This window comes from Magnolia sinica, chromosome 5, assembly GCF_029962835.1.
Source record: "Magnolia sinica isolate HGM2019 chromosome 5, MsV1, whole genome shotgun sequence".
Lineage (NCBI taxonomy): Eukaryota > Viridiplantae > Streptophyta > Magnoliopsida > Magnoliales > Magnoliaceae > Magnolia > Magnolia sinica.
Genome location: NC_080577.1, coordinates 33102704 through 33119951, shown reverse-complemented (window position 1 = coordinate 33119951; position 17248 = coordinate 33102704). Strand labels below are relative to the sequence as shown.

The following is a 17248-nucleotide window of genomic DNA, read 5'->3' as shown; positions in this document are numbered from 1 at the left end:
GGTTATTCAAAGAATTAAAAGAAAATTATCAAGTTGGAAGAATCAATACCTTTCACTGGGAAGTCAGTTGACTCTTATTAAAGCGGATTTTTCCAATATGCCAGTGTATTTTATATCTTTTTTTCCAAATGCCCAAAGTCAATGTTGGATAGACTAAAAAAATTAAGAAGAGATTCTTATGGAAAGGGGTTGAGGAAAAAAGTTTCACCTACTTCGATGAGAAGGGGTTTTGCCAGCTGATAAATGAGAGGGGAGCTGGTATAAAGGATTTGGATTTCATGAATTTAACACTTCTTGAAAAGTGGCATTCAAGGTTCAAGTCTAAAACGGGCAAATTATGGAGGGAGCTTATAGCCTTATAGAAATCAAGTATGGAACTCAAGTAGTTGAGTGGAGTATAAAGAATTCTTCTCTTCATCGTGGTTCTAATGTTTGGAAGGCGATAACTTCGACTGATTAGATGTTTAGTAGAGGAATCACCTTTTCGATTGGAAAGGAGAATCGCATTTGTTTTTGGGTGGATATTTGGTGTGGAGACCAAACATTGCAAGAGTTCTTCCCTAGAGTAGCTAGTATAAAGAATTCTTCTCTTCATCGTGGTTCTAATGTTTGGAAGGCAATAGCTTCAACTGATTAGATGCTTCATAGAGGAATCACCTTTTCGATTGGAAAGGAGAATCGCATTTGTTTTTGGGTGGATATTAGGTGTGGAGACCGAACATTGCAAGAACTCTTCCCTAGAGTGGCCAGTATTACCACAGATAGGTTCGTTCTTGTAGATCATTACTATACCTATGGTAGGTCAATGGTATGGTCTCCTCCGTGTCGAAGGAATTTGTTCGATGAGGAAATTATGGAATTAGTCAGCTTGCCAGATAATCTAAAAATTGTGAACCCCTTGCCTCAAGAAGAAGATTTGATGGTCTGGAAAGCACATGGCTCAAGTATCTTTCTAGTACACTCACTCCGTAAATTGATTTCTAAGTTGCCCAGTATTTCTAGGCCTTTTTGTCCATTCCATCAATGGTATTCTAGAGCCCCTCCTAGAGCCACAACCTTTGCTCGGCTAGTGGGAAGGATGATAGTGTTAACCATTGCTAACCATCATAAGAGATCCCTCGTTCTTCCCAACATTTGTTTGATGTGCATGGGGGACACAGTCGATTGACCACTTATTCTTTGCCCCTTTGCTCGAAGAGTGTGGGAGCATTTTCTTGCTTTCTTCCATCTCTTTGGTGATGCTGAAGTCAGTTAACGATCTTCTTTGGGCTTGGCACGGAGGTGGAGTAGCCAAACCTTGGAAAGCTCTTCTTTGGGCTTGGCAAGGAGGGTGGAGTGGGCGAATCTTGGAAAGCAAGATGGAGACTCTTTGTAATGGGTATTTTATTGTTTATTTAGGAGGATCGGAATGGTCGATGTTTTCAGAACGAGGGATCTTTTGTGGAAGAGATTATTAGCAAAGTCAAGAAGGTTGTTATGGGTTAGGCATCTTCTGTAAATGAGCAAAGTTAGCAAATATTTCTTCTTTTTTTACGTTTTCACATCGAGCTATATTCTTTTCTCACCTTTTGTCAGGTGTCTTAATAAAATTTCAGTTCTCTCCCAAAAAAAAAAAAAAATGCCAGACTCTAGTTCTCCAACGATCAACTAGTTTCACGCACTTTCCAATATTTCAATCATAATTTTGTGCCTACATGTCTAATTGAGCCGAAATTAGGCTCAATGGAAAGGTAACTTGACGGGTTACAAAATGGACATGTGGATCAAAGAATTTTAACATTAGAAGACCAAGAAATTAGGGCCCAAAAGTGGATAATCGCTGAAACGATAAATCTGAAAAAAAAAAAAAAAAAAGTTTTCCCATGTACAAGAAAACAATGTTCAAAATATCGATATCGTGCTATGTGTCACATCCTTGGGATACAAATACATATCGATTATCACACGGGATATATCGCTTGTAGCGAGTCATTTATCATACTTTTTGGGAAACATGGGAAAGGAAATTTTGCTGAATTTTTCAATGAAACTTCAGGGATTATTAAAAGAGACCTTAATACACTTTTAAATTATAACATCTCAAAAAAGTTCACATAATAGGTTTCCTTTGCATAGGGTCCTAAGTTATGCGCTGTCTGACTGAACTAAAGCAACTATATTCAAATTGAATGCATAACATTTAGAGTGTATGTGATCAACATTTCATCAAACACTCCTAAATACTTCAAAATTAGTCTCAATTGACAGCTGGTTGAAGGAATTTTTGAAAAAAAATTATTTTATTAATTTGTAATTAAAAAATGATTTTTATTTTTCAAAAATTGACAAGGACTTAACAAATCAGTAGATCAACACTCATATATGCTTGATTTCATGTTTGGAGTGCAACATTGCAAACAATTTGGGAGAAATTGGGGAAATTTCGAATTTTCCCCAAATCAAACCACCTACACTCAAATTTCGAAATTATAGTGTATATGATGATTATTTCATCAAATACTCTTAAATGCTTCGAAATTAATCTCAATTGATTGCTGGTTGAAGGAAATTTTCGAAAAAAAAAAAAAAAAAACATGGACAATATGAAGAACCAATGGATATCGAAATCGAAGCTCTAACTCCATGATTTTTCATACAAAACAAGAAGAACCAATGGATACCATTTGACATTGATTTAATATAATTTCAACCAAAAAAAAAAAAAGGGATTGGAAATTGAAAATGCTCACCGGATCAAACATGTGGGATATATCGGTACTACCTATATGTTTCGTATCGCACAAGTGGGATACAAGATATATCAAGGGATATATCGGCCAATATCGTCGATATTTAAATCATTGCAAGAAAGTGAAAGAAGAAGAAGAAGGGTGTCGGCCCCAAACCTAGGCTAAGTTGATTACCACACTTCTTAAATCTTTCTTGGTCCTCTCACTTGGGTTCGAGAGGATTTTAGTGAGGTTTTGGGTTAAATTCGGGCTTAGGTTATGCTTGGTCTTGGGCCAACCCCAAACCTAGGCTAGGCTAGTTCCCACACTTCTTGAACATTTCTGGTGTTAAGATGTAGAGCCACATCTGGGACCGTCCTCGACTGGTCGTGAGTAGAGCTGGGCATCGGTCCTGATCGGATCGGATTAGGTTCAACTCGACCTGATCCGAAATTCTACAGGCTGGACCCGAATCCGATCTGATCCGTGCCCGGATCTGGGTCACATGATTCGGACAGATCCGATGAATGGTTTCCACAACTCGAACAGTGTCCGACTCGATTAGGAAAACCAAGTCGAATCGGATTGGGTAAAATTCGGATATATAAATTTAATTAAATTGTTTCACTTGATGTAGTCTACTTTAATCTTTAATATACCTACTTTTTGTATTCAATGGCTAAAATAATATGTAAAAATTGATGAACGGCTTAGATAAAACATACACATCAAGGTGAGCCCCACATGAATATGAAAGAACTTCCAATCTAACGTATACAACGTTTTTACTGAATCTCTGACGTGCAGTGCACGAAAACCAAGCTACTTGCCATTCACGCAAGCAGGGCTATATGCTGCAGCTCGAGAGGCCAGATGTGTTACAGTTGTACACTGTACTGGAAAGCGGAAATGGACGGGCTACTCCTCTGGCCACCGAACGTCCGTCCTCTGTGGGCCCCACCATGATGTATGTGTTTCATCCATGCCCTCCATTTATTTTTATAGATCATTTTAAGTCATCAGAAGAAAAAAAAAATGAGGTATATTGAAATCTCAAGTGGACCACATTATAGAAAACAGTAGTGAATGAATTTTGACCATTAAAAACGTTATGTAGGCCATAAAAGTTTTTAATCAAGCTGACATTTATTTTTTCCCTTCATCTGGGTCCTCATGACTTGATGAACATATTTTATGCAATTTATGTGTTTTATCCACATCGTTCATTCATTTTTAGGAAAATTATGGTAAAAAAATAAAAAATATATTTTATACTACCCGCTGTCTATCGGTTCGGGTCTGTTCGGTGCGGTTCGGGTCCCATCGGTTCAGGTATCCGGGTCGAGTCGGTCCGGACAGAGGTCTATCCGGACCTGACTCGAAAAAAAATCGGATCTGGAAACCACAACCCGATCAGGCTCGATCTTGGCCGTCGGTTCTTTTCGGAACGGGCCGGATCAGGTCGGATCGAGTCGGATCCGCCGGATCGGGTCACAAATGCACACCTCTAGTCGTGAGCCATGCTCGACCGATCGTAGGGTCCAGCTCTACCGGTCGTGGACCGGCTCGACTCAAAGTCCAGCGAGCACTGTTTTTTATCCCAAGGTGTTCGACTGGTCGTGGCCCATTCACGACCGGTCGTGCGGTCCTCTCGACCGGTCGTGCAGCCTGCACGACCAGTCGAGGTTACCCAGATTCGTTCCGCGATTTTGCGTGGATTTCGTGTTGCAAGTCCTTTTGCAACTGGGATGCGGAAAGAGGAGTTTCCTAAACTATAAACAGGGGTTCCTAGGGTTTTTCATATAGAGAAAAAGCAAGGGAAAATCATTCTAAGGTGTGGGCAAAGGGTTTTCTATGTGCTTCCAAGGGAGAGGTTAGTATATTGCTTTGTAATCTTCGTTCTTCATAGTGGAAGTTTGCATCCATGGTTTTTTACCCTAGTTTGGGGTTTTTCCACGTATATCTTGTCTTGTGGTTTGTTTTGAATGCTTTGATCTATTTCTAGTTTATATTTCTTCATGTTTATCGTTTGTGGGTGAGGCCTGAGATTGGATCTAGGCTCACTGCGTTGTTGGCGTGCTGCGCAACATCTGGGTCCTTTCACTTGCATTTGAGAGGGTTTTAGTGAGGTTTTGGGTTGAATCCAAGCTTAGGTTATGCTTGGGCTTGGGCTTAGAGGTGGATACTAAGAGAAATTCTATAAGTTCTTCATTTTAAGGTAATGCAATATACTCCTCCATTAATCAAAACATTCTTGTTGAGTATAGTGTCTACAAGAAAACACAAATTACCAAAACATGACCACGGGTTGCCCAATCCACTTAGTAGATCAGTGATCATGGATATTTAGGTTAGTGAGATCCATGGCTCAAAACTTTCCCTTGGCCAGAGGCCATTGTGTCCACTACTATCTTCCCCAAGGACATTAGAGGAATCCCTCTCCAATAACCCATAAGTACATCCACATGTTTCATTAGTTCCACACAATTAATGAGGCAAAAAGGCATTCCATTAATCATAAACTAAATCAAACATAAAACAATGGCTTTTCAAGGCACATAACACTAATAGTTATTTAGTCGTTGTGGAAAGAGCAAAACGATCTTTCCTTCCAAGATAAATCTAGTTCGAATGTTGTTTTCCTTAAAGATAAGAACTATGTAATGGGCTAGGTAAAGCATCTTCTGGTTGTGGGTCTTTTCAGCGTTTCTTTTGAAGGGTTACAGGGGTTCTGCTCCCCCTTGTTTCATAAGATGCCTTGTCATCCCATTTTCGCAATAAAATTCCATTGCCCTTCTAAAAAAACAAATTACTTAGCATACTGCACATGGAGGTCTTACTTGCAACCAGTGTTCGAAATATCGGTATCGCACAATGTATCGCAACCTTAGGATACAGATACGTATCGGTTATCGCACGGGATATATCGTTTGTATCGCATAATTTATTGCACTTTTTCGGAAACATAAGGAAACATTAGCGAAATGGTTGAATTTTTTTATGAAACTTCAGAGATTATTTAAAAAGACCTTAATACACACTTTTAAATCATAAAATATCGAAAAAGAAGTGCACATAATAAATTTCCTTAGACCTTAATACACACTTTTAAATCATAAAATATCGAAAAAGAAGTGCACATAATAAATTTCCTTTGTATAAGGTACTAAGTTATGCGTTATCTGTTTAAGCTAAGGTAAATATATTTAAATATGATGCATACCATTTATAAATGTATAAAGATATGTATGAAAATGAGTCATATCCAAACCTCAATTGAAATTCATTTTAACATATCATTTTAGGGCATGGCTTGAAAAATAAGGCAGATCCAAATCTGAGGTGGACCACACCACACAAAATAGTGGTCATTGAATGATCACCATTAAACTTTTTTGGGGCTATAAATTTTTTGGATAAAGCTAATATTTATGTTTTCCCATCCAGGTTTGTCAAACCTCATTAATAGATTGGATGACAAATAAACATTACGGTGGGCCCTAAAAAGCTTCAATGGTGGACATCATTGCCACCACATTTTCTTGTGGTGTGGTACACTTGATCTTACATCTGTCTCCTTTTTGGGCTCATACCTTAAAATTACTTATGAAAATGGATGGAGGGTGTGGATTGGCTGGTGTACCACACATCAGCGAGGTATGGGTATGTGTCGTTTGAAGATGGGATGCGGATTTCCTACTAAATCCTTTCATAGGAGTGGGGCACACCATGATGTTTGTGAGAAATCTACTCCATCCATCAGTTTTGTGAGCTTATTTTAAGACTTTGAGGCAAAAATTGAGCAAGATCCAAGACTCAAGTGGGCTGAACTAAAGAAAAAGGTGGGTAGGTAAATTCCTACGGTTGAAACCTTCCCGAGTCGACAGTGATGTTTACATTCCATCCATACCGTTCATAACGTCATTACTACTAGGATGAATTGAAAACCCAAATATTAGACTAATTCAAAACTTGTGGCCCCCCAAATATTTCAACTGTGGACCTTCAGTCCTCACGTTTTCGGCCCACTTGAGTCTTGGATCCTGCTCATTTTTCGGCCCTATGTCTTAAAATGTACTCAAAAAACAGATGGACGGAGTGCATTTCTCACAAACATCGTGGTGGACCCCACCTAAGTTTCCAGCGCATGAACTTCATGCGAAGTAGCGCGGACGATCATCCACCACCTCCAGTTGTACAAACAGTTCAAAGGAGATCAGAGTTACATGGGCCCCACAATAATGTATTTATTATATCCACACCGTTCATCCATTTGGAGAGATCATTTTAGATCATGGGCCCAAAAATGAGTCACATCCAAACCTCAATTGGACCACACCACAAATCACAGTGAGGACAATGATTCTCACTGTTATAACATTCGTACAGTCCACCATGACGTTTTTTTCCATCCAATCTGTTCATGAGGTCACAAAGACCTTGATGAAGAGGGAAAACAAATATCATACGATCCAAAACTTTTGTGACCCCCGAAAGGGTTTCAATGGTAGACGTTCAATATCCCGCTACTTTTTCCAATGTGGTCCACTTGATCTTTGGATCTATCTTATTTTTTGGCTCAACCCTTACAACGAGCTCACCAACTAGATGAACGGTTTGGATATAACATATACCTCATGATGGGACCTACAGAACTTGGTGACGTCAACACATCATCCACATCAGTGGTGTGCGGTACGCCAGCCCATCCGCATCCCGTAAAAAGGGCTCGGAGCCCTTTTTTTTCGAAGGAGAGAGGGTTCCGCCGGAACCCTAAAATTTCTACCAAATTCATCATTTCGCCGAGAATATCTCCGGATTTCGATGAGAATTTCTCTGGATTTTGCGATTTCTTTGGATTTCGACGAATTTCGCCCAAATCTCCTCCCAAATCAGAGATTTTGTAGCTACGATTCGAATGGCCCTTCAAATACAAGGCGATCTCCTCTACAGGTACCGAAATCTACTTGTTGAAAGGTTTTTTTTTTCCGGAATAATGAGTCTGTTTGTCGATTTCCGACAATAATGGAGGAGGAATCGTGCGATATCGCACGATGTATCGGCGATATCGACGATATATAGCGCGATATCGACGATATATCGTGCGATATCTGGAATTTGAAATTTTTTGTATCTTCCTAGTGTTATCGGACGGGTTTCGTCTCGCTGGGGGCCGATAACGATAATATCGGCCGATAGAATCCATATTTTGAACACTGCTTGCAACAACTTTAGTTATAAGCCAAAAAGCACTTCCTCTACCAACTTACAGTTACCATATAAGATGAAAGTGACCCCCCTTAATGGCGGTTGATGTTTTGCCATTGGGATAGAAATTTTTGGATACATTTCAAACTTTCTAAACTGCCAAAAGAGATCAACAACCAACCATACCTCTGAAAATCTAAAAGAAATAGAGTGAAAAGTCTATTAAAAGCTTTCAGCTAAGCTTATATTGGCCGATAGTATCGATATTTCGAACATTGCTTGCAACAACTTTTAGTTATAAGCCAAAAAGCACTTCCTCTACCAACTTACAGTTACCATATAAGATGAAAGTGAACCCCCTTGATGGCGGTTGATGTTTTGCCATTGGGATAGAAATTTTTGTATACATTTCAAACTTTCTAAACTGCCAAAAGAGATCAACAACCAACCATACCTCTGAAAATCTAAAAGAACTAGAGTGAAAACTCCATTAAAAGCTTTCAGCTAAGCTTTTTCCCTTCCTGAGACTTTACTATTTGGAACATAGGTCCAGCCATCTTCCGGCTCCATCTTCAAAACAATAAGGAGTTAAACATTCTCATTGCAAAAGGTTGTTCATTCACCTTAATTACATGGGCTTCCACAAAGGGGCCAAGCCCTTGGATATCATTTATGAGATAGTCAATTTGGCGAAGCACTAATGATGTTTGACATAATATAAGAGAAAGTTGAATGAGTTTTTGACGCAGGAATGGATGTGATGAGGTTGAGCATTGTCTTCCTCAAGGATAACTACTCCGAATCCACGGAGCTTCTCTGGACTCCTCACAGAGATACCTCGAATCCACAAGGAAAATTAGAAAATAGAAATAATTTTCAAAAATTCTAAATAAATTGATTGATAATTGTCTAATCTGTATATGTCCTTGTTACACCATTAATAAAGAAAAAAAAAAAACCCCCAAATTCGTAATTACCAAAAATAGCAAAATTCTAACTCTAATAAAAATCATATTTCTAATAAAACTCTTCCAAAGCCTAATTTCTAAAAAATAAAAAAATTCCAAATGAACTTTTGCTAGAAGAGTCTTACAAGTTATTTCTAAAAACGAAGAAAAATCTAAAACTATATATATATATATATATATATATATATAACGAAATTACTAAAAATAGTAATTTTTCCTTAAAAATTCGTTATTGAGCTGAAAGCGGGCATTTTCTGACGAAACGGACAGACACGACCCACTTTGTGGGTCGGTTCACCTCGGATGGCCCATTGCAATAAAGATTGATAGGTTGTGCGCCCCATAACGATACTCGGATCAAAAGTTATGACCAATTTACGGTTCACCTTCTTTTGGTCCATCCATTCTAGGAATGTATCTGTGCCACGTCCTACATCCAATTTCCAACTCTCTTGCAAAAGATGGTCTCTTCTAGGGTGATGATTTGTACTGGAAATGTTTACCCATCCTGCGATATTGTATTATTTTCTACTTTTTGGATTTTAGTAGGTTGATTATCATGTATCTTGCGTATTATCATTTGTATCTTATGTGTAGTAACATCTTTTTCCAGTACAATAACACATGCACATAACAATATAGCCTGAAACTAGACAATTTTTTTATGGATAATGAATGAATTTTATTAACTAGACTAACTAGCTTTTGTTTAATAGAAATTTTATTAAGACAAGATAAATTAACTAACATCCATTAAGGCAATGGATAAGAGGTTCCAATTGGCCTCTTTCAACAAAATCTGAGAAGGATCCTGAAGACTAGTAACCTGAAACTTACTAAGTTAGCTCAAGAGTTTTTTAATGAATAATGAGTTAGCTCAAGAGTTTCCAGAACCATCCCTACTGGGTGAGAAGGTAGAACCAATCAATCAAAACTCATCAAGATAAAAGTCGCATGCCAAATTGATAAATCAAACTCAACTTGTCAAAATAAGTACACCCAACCAAGCCTATATGTCTCACATTGTAAAGGTGGGAATGGATTGATCAAACTCAACTTGCCACAATAAGTTGGCCCAACCAAGCCTTCTATGTCTCACAATGTAAGGGTGGAACCCTAAAAGATCCATTCGCTTAATGCATTGTTGCCAATTTTAAGCAAATGGGCAGTGCCGCCAGCCCATCTGAAGACGGCACCAGTTAATCAGCACATGGAAAATCAGACCAGGAAAAGTCAATTCAGGTTTTGATACTTCAAAACACATTTTTTTATCCTCTACCAACCCAAGCATTCCAGGTGACTCCAGCAGATTGATGATTGTAATGTCAAGATGATAGATACACCATTCTACCATTAAAAAAAAAAAAATGCACCATCTCCATGCTTAAGGATGTGTGCACATGTTGCCAGCATGACATACACATATCATGCCTTAAAGATGTGCACATGTATTGTTAACATATTGTTTGGTACCCATATCTTATGGAGCCATAACCTACCAGCATGCCCCCATTATGCTAGGTTCTTGCTTTCATTCCCTCCTTGGTTTGAGGGTGATTGTTACCAGATTATCAGAAAGGCCAAAGAGTCAAAAGACATTCCTCAGCAACTCTTGTTATATATGAAAGCATGAAGTCAAGGTTGGAGACTCCCATTTATGAGCTCCAAATGCATCATTAGTAAAATTGCCGGTCCATGTTGTTTCATACCCATATCTTATGGAGTCATAACATCCCAGCATGACCCCATTATGCTAGATCCTTTGAGGAAGATTATTACTAGATTATCAGAAATGTCAAATCATTCCTAACCAGCTCTTGTTATATATGTTTATGACAGTATGAATCCAAGATTGGAGGCTCTCCCATTTACAAGCTCCACATGAAGCAGGTAGCAATTTCTCGATACATGCTTTGTTATGGCTCTTTTTTTCATCTTTTTGTTTTTCCCCTTTTATTTTTATTTATTGAAAGGCATTGTGGCGCTTTTTTTTTGGGTGGCCGGTGTTGTTTTAATGTGTAAGATGGAGTCCAAGCATAGTCTCTCCTGTATTTCTAATTTCCTGTTCTAATAGAGCCACCATTCCAACACACGAAGTATACACAAATCAGAGTTCACATGAGAAAAGTAATTTTAAAAAGCATGGAAATGTTCATAAAATTCATAGCAAGGAGCAAATCCTCTCTGCAAAACAAAACAAAAAACAACCAACCTTGGATAAAGAAATGCCACTTAAGTCAAGACTCGTAACATTGCAAGAGCAAACTTCCTTCTTCTGTGAATCACAGCCCACCCTATCCATATTTTGTAAGAAGTATAAATTAGCTAACAAGCTTGATGCAAGACACATGATTTAATGCTAGCATATAACGTAGAGATTATGAAAGAGTCCATAAAGTAATTCAATCAACAAAAGATGCGAACCGACCAAGTAATTAAAAGTAAACAATAGGAAATAAAATTTAATTTAACCTAAATCACATACCCGTATGCTAAGAGATTATATAAATCAAGTAAAACTAGGCCCAATGGAAGGGTAGAACTTCCAATTTAGTATAAGCATGTTCGACACTCAATGGGCATATTTGTAGGTTTAATTATTAGGGTTAACGGGGGGGGGAGGTTTATGAAAATTTGGGATTTTGTAATTAGGGTTTTTAAAAATTGGGGGAACTAGGAAATTGGAAATCTAGGGTTTAGGGTAGGGTTATGGATGGGGATTCAAGGATGGGGGAAGCAAGGGAAAATCAAATGATTGATCGGTTGTCCATATGGTCAACCTAGGGGCTCGCGCGTGTGAGTCGTTGGCTAGGGTTTTTGGGTCCTCGATGGTTGATTTCGGTTAGGCTTTAAGTTGGATGATGAAAAGTTGAAGAAAAAGATGATTTGGATGGTCTTAGATAGGGAAGGGAAGAAGAGAGAGTTTTTAGGAAAATACATCTTTCGGATAAAAAGGAAGAAAGAAGGAAGATGATAGATAGAAACCCTGCACCTCCGTTGAATGGGGAATGGAATCACACCACACCCAACCTCCAAATCACATGGAATATTCTTCTAATCACATGAAGAACAGAAAACACAAAGCTTTTTTTTTTTTTCTAAATAATGGCATTAGGGCTTCACACGCCCATCTTTCTCTTTTATAGTCTCAGAAAAGACCTTATACAAAAAGACGCTCTCAGATAAGATTCTCAACATAAAGACGATTAATAAATTAAAAGTTATTCCTAACTCCCTAATCTCAATACAAATATAAGGTATACCAAAAATAACGAAGCATGTAAACAATTTAAACAACTAAACTATTTCATGGCCCATGGGAGTCCACAATCAAGATGTCCGATGATGATCCAATGGTATAATCATCGTGTCCACCCAATCAAACGGTCCGATGTGTCCATCAAGCTCCTATAAGTAACCCACATGCATCTTCCCAGTGTGGGGTCTTCAAAGATGTATGAATATGCATGTGGGGTTTTCAACATGGCTAGGAATGTGAATTGGGCCAAATAGGCCCCATGTAATGGTCATCTAGCCATAAGGAGACTGGCTCAACCTCTTCCTCTGGTATGATGCCCGGATGTCCTCATCAAAGCTCCTTGAATCATCCAAGCATCGTGATTTTTTTGTAACCAACGATCTGAATAGCATTCATATTTTACGCAACATAGCATACATGCAGTGTAGTTATTATACCGCTATGTAACACACGCAAATACCAGAAGTTGTATGTGGTGTACATTACTCGATATGCAATGCATAGCATATGGAGCATACACTACAGTATCTTTTGGGTTTTACGTCATAGATTTTAAGTATTTCGCAGTGTTAGTTCAACGCCTATTTAAAAATGTTGGTGACATCACTCATCCTGCTTACAAATGGCACTAAAGCACAGCTATCGAGATCGTCCTAACTTTGGGTACCATTGTGGATGGAGCATATCTCTATTCTCTAGAATCACACCTATATTCAAATGTGGTACTAAAAGTATAGGAATGCCAAGTGTACGGCTGAAGAGTTAACAACCATTTTAAATTACGTAGAACTAACACTAGAGTGTAACTTTTATAGAACAAAAGCTACTTGAAAAAGGGCTTTTGAAAGCCTTAGCACGTGACCACATGATACTTCTGGCCAAAAAAAAAATCAGCAATTCAATTCTTCCAGTCCAGACAATCGTTCAAGACAATTAGGGGGCATTGATTGGCCCTATAAGATCCTTTCGTCTAAATTTTTACGGCCATTAGAGCCCAAAAAAAGGAGAAATCGAGATCCCCCATTTCACGTCTATACAGTTGTGGAGCTCAATATTTAGATTTTTTTAATTTCAAGCTATGTAGAGGTATGTTTCTTACTCTCAATCTTAGTTCATGAGTTTTATTTTATGTTGATTGATTTAATGATTGAGGGTACTGTTTACATTTTTTTCTTTTTTGTACTTTTTTTTCGGAGGCCTGTTCCCATGCCATGTAAAATAAGCTTGTCCTACAACCATTTGTTGTGTGTGGCCTATTGTGGTGTGTGTACGGCATGCATCCAACCCCTCCAGTTCATCAAGTGGGCCACCATGTTACAGAGGCCTACATGACAATTGGATATGCCTGCTTTCTTATTCTTTATGATGGATGTCCATTGGTTTCTATTTAATGACCTGGTATCCAGCCCATCCCATTCAGAAGGGTTGACCCAACCATCATGTGGACCACCACACTACAGTGGACGGTGATTGTTCCATTGTTTTCTATGGTGTAGCCCACTTAATGATTGGATTGACCTAATTTTTGAGACATCCCATCATTAAAAATGCGCTACTTTTTCTTTGCTATTTTTATATTTATTTGAATTGTAAGTTGTAACAACCAAACATGATTCTATCACCTGAAACCTAATAATTCTAAAATTCACATGTTCTTGTATCAAGCACTTTCCACTGGTCAAACCAGAAGACAAAAGAATATTTAGCCACTTTAAGCTAGAAAACACAATCCACATTTTAGCCAGAAAATTTCCTTGTGAAATGGTGAATGGATAATCCCAACGAAGTATTTCTATAGAGAAGACAAAACAGCCAATCCAAAACTTGAGAAATGTAAATTGAAGCTGCCACCTTAAGACCCTTTCTGTTGTTAATTTAATTATGAGAAGCCAATAGAGTAATCATAGAACGAGAAGCTAAGATGAGGCACAATAGGAAGCAAAGTTTGGCCCATAAAATAAAACTTATGTTGACACCAGTTATATACTTAACAGGGCCATCAGGAGTACTCCATTATGAGCATCACCTTCCCAGGATCCTGCTTTAGGGGCAGTTGCAGCTTGTAAGCAAAGTCACTAAATTATACCAACCACAAAGAATGGCATGAAGCATTAGTTTCAGACACCAATCCTCTGTGCCTTCAACAAGTGAGGCCACATACAACACCAGGATGTCCACTTTGACAGGACGATCTCTGAATCCATACCCCGAGTCAATACATGTCTTAAGCATGAAGCGTCACTGCTTACCATATGATATGATGTGTCGCTGCTATTAACTAATGTCAGATACTGGTTGGTTCAAAGGACATGACCATGGTTGTCAAAAAGCTCCAGCATTGATGAGGACAGCAATCAGAAAAAACTAAAATTGTTTTCACAGATGAAACAAACCTCCAGGCAATTGGGCAAACACTATACAAAATGTTTCATGATCTTTATTTTCTTATTCCAGAAGGAAGGCATACATGTTTTTGGTAGCTTCAATGTTCCAAAAGAAATACAATCAAAAGCAAGAAGAAAAATACCAGGGAAGGTAATACCTTTGTCGCTTAAAACAGGCAGCACAGCTCCTAGAAATTTGACTAGTCGTGCCCCCAGAAGGTGAAGAGGAAATAGCATCCGCAGAAGACGTCTCCATACCGCAGATCTCTTTTGCTGCCGTCACGGAAATATCAGAATCCGGATCTGGGGCATTCCTCTTTCCTTTTAAAGTTCCATCAGTTCCTCCTCTTTCCAAGACGAAATTGGAAGAGGGTGTCCTTCCTCTGGACGATGTAGAAAATATCGGTTCTAGGGTCTGCAAGTCTTTGATCACAAGGCATTCTGCCTCTGTCCTGTCACCGTCCATCACAGTTTCTTGCAAATCTGCCCTTGTTGAGCAATCCATTTCCAGCCTAGCAGCATCATCAAGAGTTCCTTCACCTTTTAATCCATCAGGAGATGATTGCAGCAGACCATCACTGTATTTGGGAAGTGAACTATCTCTGTGTTTTGGCACTTGAGCCTCCTCAGAACAAATTTTGCAGTTTCTGCTAACATGAGCTGAGTCTATTTTCCTGTCATCAACATTCCACACAGTCCCATCAGCAAGCTTTCCTGAACCTGAACTAGATTTTTCTAGAGATTCTTCCCCACCCTTCTTCCCATTGCACTCATCTATACCGTCAACATCCTTGGAACCACCAGTTCCAGAACACCCGCTGTCCCCATCAGATAAGTTATCATATCTGCTACTATCCTCATCGGTTGAATTGTCCTGTCTTCCGAACTTCTCACCAAAATCTGCAATTCCAGATTTACAAAAAATGAAGAGCGCATGATTCAGAAGATGGCCAACAAGATTGTTTTTCCTATTGCAACAATGTGCTTGTAAAAGGCCCTATGAGTTGGCATGGTACCACAATTATCTCCAATTATCCAAACAAGGCCTGGCATATATTGCATCAACACGAGAATGAACATATGTGCAGAAGAAAAAAGATTGGAAAAAATACTGGGTTTTTCTAAGGTTATTTTTCATATATAAGCATCAAATTTTCAAGTGACCATGTGAAACTATCATAAAGATGGAAAAACTAAAGTGGAGTAGTGTTGTGTGAATGCCTTGCATTCTGCATAGTTTGGGAAATGAAGCAAGGCTTTGTCAGTCGGACCGAACTGGGTTCAGCCCGACCTACAGAGTGCAGGATTTCTCAGGAGCAAAGCAGGATTCTGTTGGTCCGAGTCAGTCCAACCAAAGAAGGTGAATTCGGTCCGACCGATGGTTGCCGACCCTGTTACGCGGTTTTGCATAAGTGGGGCAATTTAAGTCCTAATTCATTTAGGGCTTATAGGATACGAGTGTTTTCTCTCATAGGGCAAGGATTTTGCAGGATTGACAGTGGTATTAAATTCGAATTTCTAATATCTAGGGTTGATCCAGGTTTGTTGTGGGCAGAGAATTATAACAAGCAGAATTCACAAAAAGCAACTTCACTTACCTGGTTGCCCAGCCTTCTTTGATTTGAACTGGAGAAATGCCCTGAAACTACGTGCATCTAACCACTTCTTCTTTCTTAGTACTACAACAGGACCCTTCTGATCCCCATTTTCCGTTTCTGATGAACTTGAGCTCTCCTCATACTTTTCTGAACCTGAACAACTCAGCATCTGTAGCATCTGTTGGTTCTCGCCTCTCTCAGACCTTCTCGCAGGACTTGGCATGCTTTGCTTCTCGACCCTCTTAACTGGGGTAGTTAGAGGTGAGTGCTTCTCAAGTCTCTCAGGCTTCTGCATCCTGGAAGAACTCAATGAGCTTTGTTTCTTTGAAGGTGTTCCACTGGCAGATCTTAAAGCAGATGTGCCTGATGTTTCAAAGCCAGAAGTTGTTGAACCTTCAGCATCCTTTGATTTTCCTCCACTGTGATTCGTTTTTGAGCTGTTGCTATCTTCACCCTTCAATGTCCAACTTAATCAAGTGCCCTTCGCCATTTCCACTCACTGGAAAATTAATGGAAAACATACAATTTAGCAATTTGTTACCCAAATGCCAGTGGGTTTTTCTCAAAAGGCAAGTGGCCCATTTTGCTGATTGAAAACATTCATACAATGACGCTTATTGATGGTTTACACACCAAAGATCTTCCTATATGAGCATTCCTAGACATTCAATTGGCGTCCAGAAAATAGATGGGCCATCTAACATATGTTTCAGTTTCTCTGTCTCTTAGATTTCTTTTAATTAAAATGAATGATTCACTTGATGATTAAGATTTCCCAATTAAATATTTAGCATTGAATATCTTAAAATTCTTTTACTTCTAAATATTTTTAAAATCCCATGCCACTTAGTATATTACTCATAAGAAAATTAAAAGATAAAAACAGAGGTCATCCATTTCAATCAAACGAAAAAAAAATCACTACTCTGTTATAAAAACAAATCTGGCCTTCAGCTCAGTTGGATAAACATTAGAATCTTCTTTCGCAAATGATATTATCAACATACACAGCTGAACGAGCTGAGCTATTAATGTGACTGAGTGCGCACAAGCAGATTCTGAATGGATTTCAGCAGAAACAACACAATTAACTCAGTTTCAAGATTTCCACTAAACAAAAAAT

At 38.7% G+C, this 17248-nt stretch overlaps 1 protein-coding gene across 1 annotated transcript in view; it reads right to left on the bottom strand.

Moving 5' to 3' along the window:
- LOC131247018 (uncharacterized) overlaps nucleotides 1-16594 on the bottom strand; it is a gene marked incomplete at both ends in the record, with an annotated part of 72777 nt that extends 56183 nt beyond the window's left edge. Inside the window, 3 exons of the mRNA XM_058247462.1 lie at nucleotides 11097-11178; nucleotides 14686-15427; nucleotides 16126-16594. Coding sequence (XP_058103445.1) covers nucleotides 11097-11178; nucleotides 14686-15427; nucleotides 16126-16594 — 1293 coding nt within the window. The remainder of the gene's footprint in view (nucleotides 1-11096; nucleotides 11179-14685; nucleotides 15428-16125) is intronic.
- Between the last annotated feature and the right edge of the window lie 654 nt (nucleotides 16595-17248).